General features: G+C 30.8%; 1 protein-coding gene across 1 annotated transcript in view; it reads left to right on the top strand.

Moving 5' to 3' along the window:
• The window catches only part of LOC140061797 (unconventional myosin-XV-like), a 43658-nt gene that overhangs the window by 2691 nt on the left and 25013 nt on the right, over positions 1 to 15954 (top strand). The window contains exons 2-10 of the mRNA XM_072107918.1: positions 842 to 955; positions 4441 to 4548; positions 8108 to 8196; positions 9496 to 9559; positions 12343 to 12452; positions 12843 to 13014; positions 13327 to 13430; positions 13650 to 13713; positions 13897 to 14010. Of these exons, the coding sequence (XP_071964019.1) occupies positions 947 to 955; positions 4441 to 4548; positions 8108 to 8196; positions 9496 to 9559; positions 12343 to 12452; positions 12843 to 13014; positions 13327 to 13430; positions 13650 to 13713; positions 13897 to 14010 (834 nt within the window). The 5' untranslated portion in view covers positions 842 to 946. The remainder of the gene's footprint in view (positions 1 to 841; positions 956 to 4440; positions 4549 to 8107; positions 8197 to 9495; positions 9560 to 12342; positions 12453 to 12842; positions 13015 to 13326; positions 13431 to 13649; positions 13714 to 13896; positions 14011 to 15954) is intronic.

Raw genomic sequence — 15954 nt, 5'->3', positions numbered from 1 at the left:
ACATTGTTATTTTCTTAACTAAGTGCGATAGTTGTATGGTTACGGTATTACTACTAAAGCCATACATTTTGGCATATGGTTGGCCAATAAATTTCAATAGTGCGGTACATAACAATTCATGCTTTATAAAGGTGACAATTTTACTTACAATGGCAATACAATTCATTGGAATAATAAAGTCCTGTAGTTTCCATTGTCAAAATTGAGATTACTATTTATATTTTAACTGAAGTATGAAATTCAAAAATTGTTTTACAATAATCCCACCTCCCTGCTGTTCTAATAGAAATGAATGTGTCCATAGTTTTGAGACTTCTACTAGAATCATAGCATGTGAGATGTCAAGTGTGAAGAATTTAATATAACTACTGTATACAGTCACTTATGTCTGTTTTCAAAGGGTTTTTTTTTCAGAAAACATCAACAGTTTATACGGTATCGGTATGATAGTATTTTTGTGTAACTGTTACCTACAGTACTGTACCTACAATCCCTTTCCATCTAGAATTTATTAGGCGTGCTATAGTAACTATCGACAATCTCATTTTGCAAATCACCATTTTTTTCTCAAATATTTTACCTCATCCATTTTAAGCGCTGTCTACACTATCTATCAAACTACTGTAGCTTGAGCAAAAAATATGTGATGTGCCCAAATATGGTAGTGCTACAGTATGACATCATCATGTCCATGTATGGGCACATCACATTTTTTTGTCATAAAGTTTGATAGTGTAGACATAGCTTAAGTCTTATTTATTCTTTATTAATACAGTATGATAAGCTAATTTATTTTTTAATTGTTTAAAACAAATATGTTTTATTTTATTCACTTTCTCAGAATGATTGTAAAATGCACTAAAAAGGACAAGATTCAATGTCAGAGAATTGTTTTGGGTCAAAACCCACTATTGGATAATTATTTACAAGTTGCAGTTTGAGCAAAATGGAACAGGTAAACTTAAACTTTATAATAATGTTTGTAAAATAATGGAAATAGTAAGTCAGGGGCGGATCCAAGGGTGCCCAGCTCCACTGCCTAAATTTTGCAAATTGTCATAAAAAAGGTAGGACATCAAATTAAGCTCTGCCCGTCATTTCACCATGTTTAGCCCCTGGGCTCTCTTCCCCCTATTTTAAAATCTTGTATCCGCCACCTTACAGATGAACGAGAATGTGGTAAAAATTCAAAGAAATTTGTGCTCTAGGATTTCAGATGTGAGAACAATTGGAGAGGAGTTGAGATTATATAATAGCAAAGAAAAGATAAACAAAACTCTGTCTACACTATCAAACGTTATGTGACAAAAACATGTGATGTGCTCATATATGGACATGATGATGTCATATCACTACCACCATACTGTATTTGGCAATATCACTACCATTTTTTTGCACATTACACTTTTTTGATATTAACTTAAGTACTGGTATAGACAGACCTTTATGTTAGTAAACCTGCCATTATTCGTATTCATCAGTTTCATACTCGGCCCTCCTTTGATTTTATAATGATCTAACCATTAATATTCATGTCTGTCATACAGAGTGTCATCTCAATTTTAATGATTAACACTAATTAGCTTCTGTTATCAGCATTGTCTGTAAACAGAATCGTTCGGTATTACTGATGCTTTTATGTCTTACAATGAATCATAAAATATGTATGTTTGTATGGTTGGTTTAGATATTAAGAAATTGATTTGTACCGTATGCAGTTATTTCCATTTATAAATTATAATATATTTGACACAAACAGTACACATTTGGGGGTTTAAGCCTTGTCTACAAATCAAACTTTATGTGATGTGCCCATATATGGACATGATGATGTCATATCACTACCATGTTTGGGCATATCACTACCATAGTTGGGCACATCACACTTTTTTTGTCAAACTAGTTTGATAGTGTTGACAGAGTTTAAAACACCAGGTTTAACACATTGACTGCCAAGGCATTTTCCGTAATTTCTGTCCCAGTGCCAAGTCCCGTTTACATATTAAATTACAGTTTGAAAGTGTAACATCTGGTCACAGACTATCATGATGTCATTCAAAATACGATGGCGGGAAAAACCGTTGAGACGTATAAATACGTCACTGGCAATGGTCCAACAATTTTATTGACTTTGCCAGGAACGTAAATATACGTCGGGGATTTTCCGCGCTAAAATCGGTCAAACCTATCATCGAGAGATAAAAACAGTAAACCACACTGAATCATTTCATCCTTTATTATTTTTATTTACTATTAGCGCAATTTATGACATGTTTGAGATGATTATAATGAGTGTGAGGGCGCCATCGTATCAACCATATTCAATGCATGAGGGAATAAACACAAACAAACATATGACATTTATTTTTAGATTATCGTTTACGTACATCATTCATAAACTGCCATGCGATAATTCCTGTTCCAATCACCACTGCCAGCGATTCTACATACAATACAAAAGTGCTACGATTTTGACGTAGTATTACGTCTTGGCAAGTAGCGACACGCAATTTTTGACGTATAAATACGCCGTGGCAGTGAACGTGTTAAATATAATTTTGGAAGAACCGTCCTACTTTAACCATCCATATTTTAATAAAACGTGGGAATTGCTTTTGAGTTTTAAAAAAGACTCTGTGTGTAAACAGTGTTATTTTAGTTGACTTATTTAAACACTTGGCGCTTGTCCATACTCTATAGTTACACCTACTTAGGGCTGTTTTCGTTTTGCCACTAGAGACCGTTAAGTCATCAACGTTTTGTCACCTGTACTGCCCTTGTGTTGTCCATAGATTTTGTCACCGTTGTGGCAATGTTTACCAAGGGAACGTTGACATTTTTAAGGCGTTCTTAAGTTCTACTAATTGTATACTATATGTTGGTTAAGGGCAGGGAATGTCAACCCCATATTATGTAGGTGAAATATTTTCAATAATTTATTCATGATTTAAAATGTACTGTGAAAACATTTTCCTCTGGTTTCGATTCGATATCTCAATAAATATACTGTATTTTACAGTAATTCAATTTAAATAAAAGTACTGTAATTTATAAAAGCCTGAACAAGCCCAAACTCTTGGTCCTCCTTAGTTCTTATACTTATTATTATTATTATACTTTATTACATGATTTACCGCAAAATCTTAGATCAAAAAGGACTTTCGCTCTGTGTGAACAATGAAATAAGATACAACAACAATAATAGAGAAAATTATTATTTACTGTCACTGTCACACATTTTGAAAAGCCCCATAACAATTGGTATTGATTTCTATAGATCATAAGCATATGAAGTTGCAATGTATATTGATTTTGCTTTTTAATATCCATAAACTACCAATCCCCCTTACAAAGTTTACTGTCGTATAAAGTGCAATCAAATATATGTGTTTACAACACGAAACTGGGAATTGTTTTAGTCTTTGCTTGGGCTGTACTGTACATATACAGACAATACACAACTTTTTCTCATTCTCACAGATTTCCTCATCTTATCGTTTCAAATTAATTAATTAAATTTCAGTATATCATTATCATCAGGTGGTTTTGTTCTATAGTAATATGCCAGTGGTGTTTCCAAAGGCAAAAAATGACAATGCTGTGGGTATCAGTGGCTGGATCTCAATGGAGATACAAATAAAAGCGAAAAGCTAAATCAAAACGAGAAGTAAAACAGCCAGAAAAGTTAGCAGAGCTTACGGGCAACACTAGCCCTTCATCAGTGCAAGTAAAAAGTCTTAGATTTGCAGTTAGATTATGCAGAACAAACGACCTTATAAATGCAATATATATGTTACACAGTTAACACACTATATTACAGTATCTAAAATCAGTATTTAGTGTACAGGTACATTATTTCTATAATACTGTACATCCCATCCCATTTAATTGTAAGCCTACAGTATGTACATTTACTGTAAACTGCAGTATTATGGTAACTTTATTCAAAAAGATTTAGCCTACAGTAGCCTGTAGATTTAAACATACATACAGTAATGTTAACATTATTATCATACTACACAGTAGCACCGACAGATTTAATAGCCTTTGATGGTAAGCAACGTTGAGGCGATAACCCTGGTAATCTAGTGTAATATGTCTGCTGTTTGGTATTTTTTTTATTCTTGAGCAATACAGTATATGTTTCAAACTTTACATCACTATAAATAAAAAGGTCTGTCTACGCTATAAGTTACACAAAAGTGTGATGTGCATGATAAGTGGTGGTGATAAGCTCAAATATGGTAGTAATATCCATAAATGGGCACATCACATTATTTTTGTACACAGAGTTTTAGTGTAACACAAGTAAAGTTTTAGTAAAGGAATAATTAGGAACAAACTTGTTAATGAAAAAAAACTGAGCCATGGTTTTTGTTATAGACAGTTGAATATAAAATCAAAATGTAAGTAGTTTATTCATTATTTGTTGTGTTTTAGGGCACGCCTGTTTGGTTTGATGGGGGTGTTGATTACCCCCTTCCCGGCTACTGGGTAAGAGGGCTGGAGAAAGGCTTTGTGGAGATTGAGTGTATCACAGATAGAAAGGTATGTACAGTATAATGTCTTTATGTAAATTTAGTGTAATGTAGGATTATATAATACGTACATTGTTTTGGTGGGTGTCAAAAAGTTAGTGGGTAGATAAGATAAAAACAGTTCTTTGAGATACTGTATATCAAGATTTCTTGGATTTGTTCTATTGAAATTAGGTATGCTGGGTGGGAAGACTGTAAATAAGCCTTATAGGGTACTGTAGGGTTTATTACTTAAATGTGGGCCCACCTTTTGACTAGCACAGTACATCCATGAAAAGCTTAGGTCACCAGACCAGAATCCACTTTTCATCTCAGCTCAAAACATTTTTTTTTGTACTATGCTAATGCTATACTGAAAAGCTTTATTTGTCCATTATCAGTAATAAAATAACAATAAAAGTTCTTCTTATTAAATATTTCGAATATTAATACGATAAAAAACAGAAGTTTAAAAAGCGATAAATAATGAAAAAGGAAAGCTGAAAAAGACATACAGCCCATCAACTCCCTTCCAGTACACACTTGAGCTAGCCTAATTTGTTTGGTTTCCCATATACTGTATTCTTGTATGCCTAATCTGTTTTGGTAAAAAAGCATTTTATACATGGTGTTGTTAGAGTTTACAATTTGCATGTAGCTGGGTTGGAAGAGACAATTATTATTTGTGCAGTAGATTTCATTTATTTGAGTCACATATTACAAAATATCTATAGATAAAAATCAAGTGCCACAATAAACCAGATCAGTTGATTACCCTCAACAAACCTTGTCCAAAATGATTACAATTATGTTAAACAGATAGAATTGTTATGAAATGTCAGAATAGGATTATAATATTAATATTATATAATTGAAGTGTTTACAAATCCAATCCTTAATACCAGTGTTTTTACAGGTTAAATTTACTGTACTCTTTATCATAGTGATAACAATAACACTCTACCTGTAACCATATGAAAAAACCTGTCATTATGATACAAAGCATTTATTAAACACAATAGGTTTTTTATATGAATAAATAATAATATTAGTTTAACCTATTACTTATTCAAGAGGTTGAGTAGAACTAGCATGGTATACTCTACAGTAAGGAGTTAAAGAAATTGATGAAAAATAGATTATGTTATGATGAAAAGCAATTTACTATCAATAACATTTTCACAAATTTTATTTGAAAAGAGGTTTAATATTTCTGTCTCTAGTGTATGAGTATGATTCTTCTTAAAAATTGAATATATACATAAATCTATTTGAGGAAGAGACAACTGTGGCACCCAACAAAGTAATTCCTTAAAATGGACCTGAAATGGAATTTCGATTTTCAAGAAATTCACACATGTTATTTAAATGTATCAAATTAACACAAACCCATACAAATAAAAACAAAATGTATAGTATTTTGAGTAAAAACGAAATTTTAAGATACCATGGTAAATTAGCGAAAATTAATCACGCCATTGCAATATTCTATTTTAACGGCCGTCGGAAGCCTCTATATTCACGACGTCACATATACACACGATGATATCGAGAGCGTGTATGCCGCCCGATAGTCAGTGAATGATCGACGGCCTAGAAAGATACACGAAGCGTTGATACTAATTTATTCAATATATAATGTTGTTGAAATATAGGTCACTAAAATGTACTTCGTTTGTTCTAAAACCCGAATTTAGAAGGCCTACCTCCCAAACCTTTACTAGGCCTAGGCCCCCAATCCAGCGCGAGGCTCCGTTTCATGTGCATCCAAGGACCAAAGCGATATCAACAACTTGCTTCGCTCATTGTCAAGCCAAAGTAAAATATGAATAAAATTCGTTTTCGAACTGCCTGATTCGTGACAAATAAATTATCATCTCATATTACTAATTTAATTCTGCTAAACTAAAAACTAAAGAAACTAACACATTTTAGCAGTATAAATTACGAACGATATACAAAATACACGAACGGAAAATATGGATACGCATCATTGCGCACGGAGCTGTATCCCGGACAACGTTGCCAGGCCAACTTCGGTATTGCCAGAAAAAAAACGTTGATTTTAAGATTTTAAATCGTCATTTACTCGATGAATAATCGTTTATACGGTAATAATTTTATCTAAAAAAATTCTAAATACGTTTCTGCAAATGCACAAGCATTTTTTAGAAAATACTCCATAGATTTCAAGAGTTATAGCCAAAAAACTGCAAATTTTCCATTGGAGGGATAGGAATATATTCGCAAAGTGACGTCACCCGCAAATTTTTTTGATTTTCAAATGGGGCTTTCCCCAAAAGGGCCAATTTATATTTTGTAACAATATACATTCTAGCAACACCTAATAGCCCCCAAAACATCATTCTAAAATGAAAAAAATCGAAAATCCATTTCAGGTCCATTTTAATGGGATTGTCCTAAAGGAGGGATTTAAAAAATATTTATATTTTGTTTAAATCTTAATTTTTAAAATGAAAAACACTATCAAGGTATTTTATCATAAAGTCTTTTTAAGTTGATTTTAGACACCTACATACAGCATTTTAAATTCAGTGATAGCTCATTTATATTCATATATTCAAGGCTATCATCACTATCATCATCTGTGTATTTAGTGAATTACATAATTAATTAAAATTTCTAATTTTACAACTCGATAACAAGAATATCCTTGTTTAATCTCCATATTGATGATTTCTTATTTGATATTCATCATTGGCCAATCAAAGACGAGTCTTGATAGTAATGTGTCGCAATCTATAATCCGCAAATATAATAACTGTATATTAAATTTTAAAGTTCAGAGTGTCGCCAAAGTAATAGAGACTAACTGTATACATTATTTGACAGAATTCCCATGAAATATTATACTTTCGTTACCACAAGACTTTTTCTACTGGATATATAATAATAAAAATATTAAATAAGCTAGTTCTGTATTGATTTCAAATTTGCATTTCTTCATAATTTTACGGTTATTGTTATGATAGATTATATCATTTTTGTTATTGTGTTTTTATAAAGACTGATATCATTAAAAAATATATAACGTAATTTTTTTTTATTATAATATGCTATGAATGCTTCACTCTTTTAAACAAGGTTATTATGCAATAATTTTCATAGGTTTTACCAAAGGAAGGATTTACTTTTTTTTATTCAGGTTTATTAAAAAAAATAATAGTTTAATCAGTATTTTCAAGGTTATCAGTAAAACCAAAAAAAAATATATTTATAACTCAAAAATAATATATAAATAAATGAAGAAACATAATACACAATATTATAATAATCAAATTGAAGGAAAAAAAAGTGTTTATGCTACAGTACTGATTGGTTCCATTCAATATCATCAGGGACATACAGTACATAACATGTTAGGGTGGAGTTAATATTTCATAAAAAAATGATAAAAACGTCTGGTTGCAGAAAAATAAAAATAGTCATTATTTTAATTTTAAACATGGGTGTTAATTTTTAGGGCGGGAAGGGTGCTAAAGCATGTTTAGCCCCCGTCTAAATCCGTGCCTGATCATTTTTACTCGGACTAGACTAACACTAGGTTTTTATTCATATTTATTTGATAGAAATATAAAGTAGTTGATAACAACAAGAGGATACGTATTCGCCATGACAACCTAGAAGTACAAGAGGTTGAAGATATGATTTCATTAAGGTATGTATTTCATTCAGAAATCGTTTTTAACACGTTCACTGCCACGGCGTATTTATACGTCAAAAATTGCGTGTCGCTACTTGCCAAGACGTAATACTACGTCAAAATCGTAGCACTTTTGTATTGTATGTAGAATCGCTGGCAGTGGTGATTGGAACAGGAATTATCGCATGGCAGTTTATGAATGATGTACGTAAACGATAATCTAAAAATAAATGTCATATGTTTGTTTGTGTTTATTCCCTCATGCATTGAATATGGTTGATACGATGGTGCCCTCACACTCAATATAATCATCTCAAACATGTCATAAATTGCACTAATAGTAAATAAAAATAATAAAGGATGAAATGATTCAGTGTGGTTTACTGTTTTTATCTCTCGATGATAGGTTTGACCGATTTTAGCGCGGAAAATCCCCGACGTATATTTACGTTCCTGGCAAAGTCAATAAAATTGTTGGACCATTGCCAGTGACGTATTTATACGTCTCAACGGTTTTTCCCGCCATCGTATTTTGAATGACATCATGATAGTCTGTGACCAGATGTTACACTTTCAAACTGTAATTTAATATGTAAACGGGACTTGGCACTGGGACAGAAATTACGGAAAATGCCTTGGCAGTCAATGTGTTAAAGCTCTGTCTACACTATCAAACTTTATGTGACAAAAAAATGTGATATGCCCATTTATGGACGATGATGTCATGTCACTACCATATTGGGAAATATCACTACCATATTTGGGCACATCACACTTTTTATGTCAAACTAGTTTGATAGTGTAAACAGAGCTTTACATAATACCAAAATGACATGATAGGGATGATGTAAATCATATATGATAAGAATAATTAGTAAGTTTAATCACATAGTTATAAATGTATTACATCCATGTATTTAATGATGGTAATAGGGATGATGTTTAGTATTTTATATTAATTTTGATGAGATTATGATTAGGGTATGATAACGATACCACTGATAATAACGAGATTGAAGGGGACCGTAATTTGACGAGTTGGAACCTGTATTCAGTCCTTGTTTTATTGCCATCACAGTCTATAAATTACTGTCCTCCTTCGTCTGCTGTCCCAGAGGGAAGGTTCGATGATTTTGAAATAGATGAGAGGGGCCTGAGGCCTAAAAATTGTGAAATAAGGGGCTGAGTTTAATTTGGTGTCCTCTATCTTTTGCATAATAATTTTCAAAATTTAGGAAAGGCTGAGAAGTTCTTCAATTGTAGTTACAGTTTTGTAAAATAATGTATTTTATTTCCCTGATTTGTATTGTTTAGAGACCTACATGAGGGATCATTGATATTTAATCTAGAGACAAGATACAACAAAGGATTAATTTATGTAAGTATTATTTTACGGAAGTATTGACAATAAACCTAGCAAATAATCACAAGCAATGAATTGCCAAGCTTGCAAAAACTTAAAAAGTTATGAAAAAATTGTCATTTATTTTTTGTTTTAATTGTTTATAATGCAAGACGGAAGAAGTATGATATTTATTAGTGCAGTAATTGGAATTTTCAAAGTGCCACTAATCTAACAATTTAAATATTGGTCCAACAAGATCAAATGTGCAAAGTCCGTATTTGTTTATCACAGCAGGTGAAATGTCAATCGTCAGCATAATTACAAGTGAACTTTTTACTGTTCATTTTCTTTCTGTAAAAGCATCCTACATAATTCAGCATATCTCCTCTGAATCCCCAAGAATGAGGTTGTTTTTCATAAATAAATAGCTTACTATTTTTTGATGTACTGAAAACTTTAGAACCCCTATTAAGAGACACCTTTTTTAGACACAAAATTTCTCCTCAATAGGGGTGTTGCCTGAATATGTGTTTCACCAGAAAATTTACGCTTTACAATGATGTCTCCTGAATACCTATATTACCATTTAATATTATAACTTGTGAAATGCCGCTTTCATCGGTTTTCAGGGGCCGTCCGGATACGTTTGTGTTTGCGTGAAAATTATCGCTATGCTACAATATGGCGGCCGAATAACATGTTCAGGGTCGTGGGGCTTGTTCACCTAGTTGTATTGTGTGTGATAGTGTAAAATTTATTTTATCGAAAAATTAAACTGTTTTAAAATCGAAAAGAAAAATATTCATTTAATTCTACATGTAATACACATAAACAGGGATATTCAGGGAACATTTTCGCCAGTGTAGCGTAGCAAAAAGCTATACAAAACAACCTTATTGCTACACATTTTGAAAATTGTGTAGCAAAAAATACAATACAAAACTATGTTTCTCGACTTAAAAATCAGTTTGATTAGCAATATTGCTAAACAAAATTTTTAAATGAAAATTTTCCCTGATATTTATTAGGGCGTCATACGTTCACCCACCATCAAGTTTTACAATAACAACCCACTCTTTCCTTACTCAAATTATTATATAGACCATACCAAAAAAAGTTGTTTAATTTCGAAAAAAGAAAAGCAGCAGCTACCGTATATATCTAATCTTGAATATACAGTGAAATTAACACCATACAGTTTGTTTACTTCTTTTTAACCTCAAATTGATTTTTTTTAGATCCATTTTAAACATTTTAATTTCAATTTTTTCAAACTTTTTTTCGGTCTCTGAATTCCCCTTATCGGGGACATGATTAAGATATTGATACAGATACAATTTTTATGACAATATTGATGTTTTGTTAGTGCCTCTTTCAACATAATGTTATTGTAATGGTAATTTAGTTTATGGTAACCATGGTAATTTTAATACCCGTCATACTATATTTCACTGACTGACTGATTGTTTCCTTTGACTTGATGAAGATACAGTATAATGTATTGAATGAAGAATGTATTTACCATAGGATAATATATACAGTTTATAGTTGATGGCAATGTAATCGGCATTAAAGCATTCTTTTGTTTTGCCACAACGCACTGTATATGATCTAATCTTTTTAATCTAAACTAATCATATTCTTGTATAATATTATACTGTACAATATTGTAATTGAGTCAAATGGCCAAGCGGTTAAGGCAAGGCCGCTGTGTACCATATCTAAAGAACCTACAATATCGGCATGGGTTTAAGGCCGACTTGGTCCTAGTTTTGCTGGTGAAAGAAAGACTATACAGTTATAATAAGCCACATGTGCACTTTAAAGAACCCAGTTCATCATTCTAGACTGGTACAGGGTTACCCTGTTAGCTGGTTCACAAAATAGCCCTGTATCAGGAGGATTACTACCTATCTGATAGGACAGTTATTAATTTACTATAGGTAATCTTTGGCCACTTGTGCCTGAAGAAATAAAAATTGTCAGGTGAGTGGCCGAGCGGTTAAGACAGTGGAACCGTAATTACATAGCCATATTATCGGCAGGAGTTCGAGGCTCACTCACTCCATGGTTCTGGTGGTAGAACGAGTGTTCTCGGATAAGGACAGATAAACCATAGGTCCAGTGTACACATCCAGCTCGTGTACACTTTAAAGAACCTAGTAAATCTTTCGAGACGAGTAGTGGGTTTACCCCGGTGTACTAGTACATCACAGCCACTGATCATAACTGGGCCACCTGGGAGACCAGTCTTTGACTGAAGAGGTTACCCAGTATAAATATATATTTCAATTAATCAATCAATCAGGGTTTTCTATCCTTTTGCTTAAACTTATTTACGTATTGTTTTAACTATGTGTATTTTCAGTATAAATATAATCATTCTTTATATGGTAGTTTACAGTATATAATACCATTATTTTGATGAGTCAAGTCTATAACATAAAACAATTTCTACAAATAATGAGAGGATGCTGTGATTGAACATTTCAGTAACATGATTGCTGTATGTTCTTTTTTTCAATTTATTCATCATCACGAACGCTGAATGTCTTGCGACATAGCGCACTTAACAAGACTTCTCCAATCAAAGCGAATATTAGCCAAAGTGTGCATAGACTTGTTTTATTTTTCTTTTCATATAATTTTTTCATTAATCAATTTATTATGAATTTTAAATGGTGAATAAATTGATCAGTTTACTTACATTGACGTAAACAAATTTCTAGGAAAGTTAAAATGTATTACAGTTTAAATTATTAAAATCTTCCTTCAGCCATTTTGACATTTTTTATTTTATTTCGTTTCGTTTTCAGACATATACTGGTAGCATACTGGTAGCTGTGAATCCTTATCAGCTGTTTGACGTCTATGGTGTTGACACTGTCAAAAAATATGAAGGTGTACTTCTGGGCCAATTACCCCCGTAAGTACCTCCTTCTGTACTCCAATTGTTCAACAATTACTCTTTAGCTTTCGTGGCTATATACAGTAAAGTATATATATATATATACAGTAAAGTATATATATATATATACAGTAAAGTATTCCTCTCTAATTTTTTAATGTTTATGGTGGCTTTTTATTGTTGATGTCAGACAAATCTGTACACCAGAGTTATCTTGCTTTTCCAAAAAAAACTAACTTTGCTTAAATAAATGATTTTTCTTAAGTCAGTTTTCAAAATAATCTAAGCAAATACTGTATATCCATTCCATTCCATAAGATAAAAGAACTGGTTTGATAAATAAACAAAATGATTGATAAACTGGAGGCAAAGTTAGGTGTCTAATTTTGGTGTATTTCTTTTCCGCAGTCATCTATTTGCAATAGGCAACTCAGCCTACATGAGCATGCAGAAAGCCGGAAAAAACCAGTGTATAGTGATTAGTGGTGAGAGTGGGGCTGGCAAGACCGAAAGTACAAAACTTATTATGCAATATCTAGCAGCCATTAATAAGTCCTCATCCAATCTTATTACAGAACAGGTACAGTCTTGTAGAGTAAATGAAGTACTGTTAAGGAAGATAAAAATTAAGCTATGTGTTCACTTTCAAACTTTATGTGACAAAAACATGTGATGTAACCATGGACATGATGATGTGATCATATCACTACCATTATTGGGCATTCACACTTTTTTGTCAAACTTAGTTTTGTAGTGTAGATATTAATAATAATACTCGGATTATCAAATATTTGATACATTTGGAAATACAAGGGAAAAAAGAACAAATTTATTAAATTTAACTACTTATATATTTTAATAATTAAGATGAAAATTCATTTTTTGTTTTTAGATCTTAGAAGCAAATCCAGTCCTAGAATCATTTGGGAACGCGAAGACGATCAGAAACGACAATTCAAGTAGATTTGGAAAATATATTGAAGTATATTTCACAAAGTAAGTCATTTCAATTGCATTAATGAGGTTAAAGAAAGGGGTCAACTATTGTGCTACAGTATTAATAAGTACTTTTACATTATGGAGTCCTCTCAGAATATGAGATAAGATTTTAAGCTCTGTGGGAGTATGAGTATGGAATGACAAATTGTAAGACCTTAACATTCACTTATTTTTCTGGTCAGTAATTATGAATTAATGTGTTTTCTATATTTGTAGTGGTTCTATTACTGGTGCAAAAACGACGGATTATCTCCTTGAAAAGTCCAGAATAGCTCATCAGGTATGTTTTATTATTATATTTTAATTCATAATTATATACAGTATTATAAAAATAATAATACATTTTTTTGTGAATTGTGAATAAAAAAAACCAGCGAACTCAATCTTTTCAAAGGTCTTTTTAAATTGATATTTTATACATATTTAATCATGAATTATACAAGTTTATTTTTACATTATCCAGGCTCCAGGAGAGAGAAATTACCATATTTTCTATGAGATGATAGAAGGCATGTCAGAGGGAGAGAAAGCTAAGTATGGTCTGCGACATGCTTCAAACTACCGCTACTTAAACCAGGTATGTATATGGGATTATAATTGAAAGTCTGTGAATATGGGTGAATATTAATGAGTAAATATGAATATAATTATTTAATATGAATATTAATGAGTGAATATAAATTATTGAATATGAATATTAATGAGTGAATATGGATATTAACGATTTAATATGAATATTAATTAGTGAATATGAATATTAATGAGTGAATATGGATATTAACGATTTAATATGAATATTAATGAGTGAATATGAATTTAAATGATTCTGAATATTAATAAGTGAATATGGATAGATAATTCAATATTCATATTAATGAATGAATATGGATGTAGATGATTTAATATGAATTTTCATGAGTGAATATGAATGTAAATGATTCAATATGAATATTAATAAGTGAATATGGATATAGATGATTCAATATTAATATTAATGAATGAATATGGATATAGAATCTATATCCATATTCATTCATCTTTAAGATGATTTAATATGAATTTTTTATGAGTGAATATTCATTCATTCATTCAATCTTTTATTTCGGAAACTCGAGTGGTCCATAGAAAGTAAATTACATATAAATGAAATAAATAAAATAAACAAAATTACTACTACTCATCTCAGGATGGCATTCCATCTGGAGAGCATCTTCGACTTAACTAAGACGTTGCTTATAATCGTTGAGATTAAAATATTTTTGCTTGCATTAAGTCTACACATCAGGCCATATATTGATATATTGATTAACAATTCATAAAAAGAGGGAATTCTACATTCCGTAAACATGAGGCTGGCACTGCAATGTCGAGGCCTTTGCAACAATTATTGTAGCATACCTGGAGAGATCGCAAGGTACCTTGATTATAGTTGCACCATAATGTAGCACAATACATATTTACACAATATGTTCTAAATAAAACACATTTCACATAGATAGAACACATACTAAATTTTCTGACTGAATATGAATGTAAATGATTCAATATGAATATTAATAAGTGAATATGGATATAGATGATTCAATATTAATATTAATGAATGAATATGGATGTAAATGATTCAATATGAATATTAATAAGTGAATATGGATGTAAATGATTCAATATGAATATTAATGAATGAATATGGATATAGATGATTCAATATGAATATTAATAAGTGAATATGGATATAGATGATTCAATATGAATATTAATAAGTGAATATGGATATAGATGATTCAATATGAATATTAATAAGTGAATATGGATGTAAATGATTCAATATTAATATTAATGAATGAATATGGATATAGATGATTCAATATGAATATTAATAAGTGAATATGGATATAGATGATTCAATATGAATATTAATAAGTGAATATGGATATAGATGATTCAATATGAATATTAATGAATGAATATGGATGTAAATGATTCAATATGAATATTAATAAGTGAATATGGATATAGATGATTCAATATTAATATTAATGAATGAATATGGATGTAAATGATTCAATATGAATATTAATAAGTGAATATGGATATAGATGATTCAATATGAATATTAATAAGTGAATATGGATATAGATGATTCAATATGAATATTAATAAGTGAATATGGATATAGATGATTCAATATGAATATTAATGAATGAATATGGATGTAAATGATTCAATATGAATATTAATAAGTGAATATGGATATAGATGATTCAATATTAATATTAATGAATGAATATGGATGTAAATGATTCAATATGAATATTAATAAGTGAATATGGATATAGATGATTCAATATTAATATTAATGAATGAATATGGATGTAAATGATTCAATATGAATATTAATAAGTGAATATGGATATAGATGATTCAATATGAATATTAATAAGTGAATATGGATGTAGATGATTTAATATGAATTTTCATGAGTGAATATGGATGTAAATGATTCAATATGAATATTAATAAG

Source organism: Antedon mediterranea, chromosome 1 (assembly GCF_964355755.1).
Source record: "Antedon mediterranea chromosome 1, ecAntMedi1.1, whole genome shotgun sequence".
Classification (NCBI taxonomy): domain Eukaryota; kingdom Metazoa; phylum Echinodermata; class Crinoidea; order Comatulida; family Antedonidae; genus Antedon; species Antedon mediterranea.
Note: the sequence above shows the minus strand (reverse complement) of the source record. Positions and strands in the feature narration are given on the sequence as shown.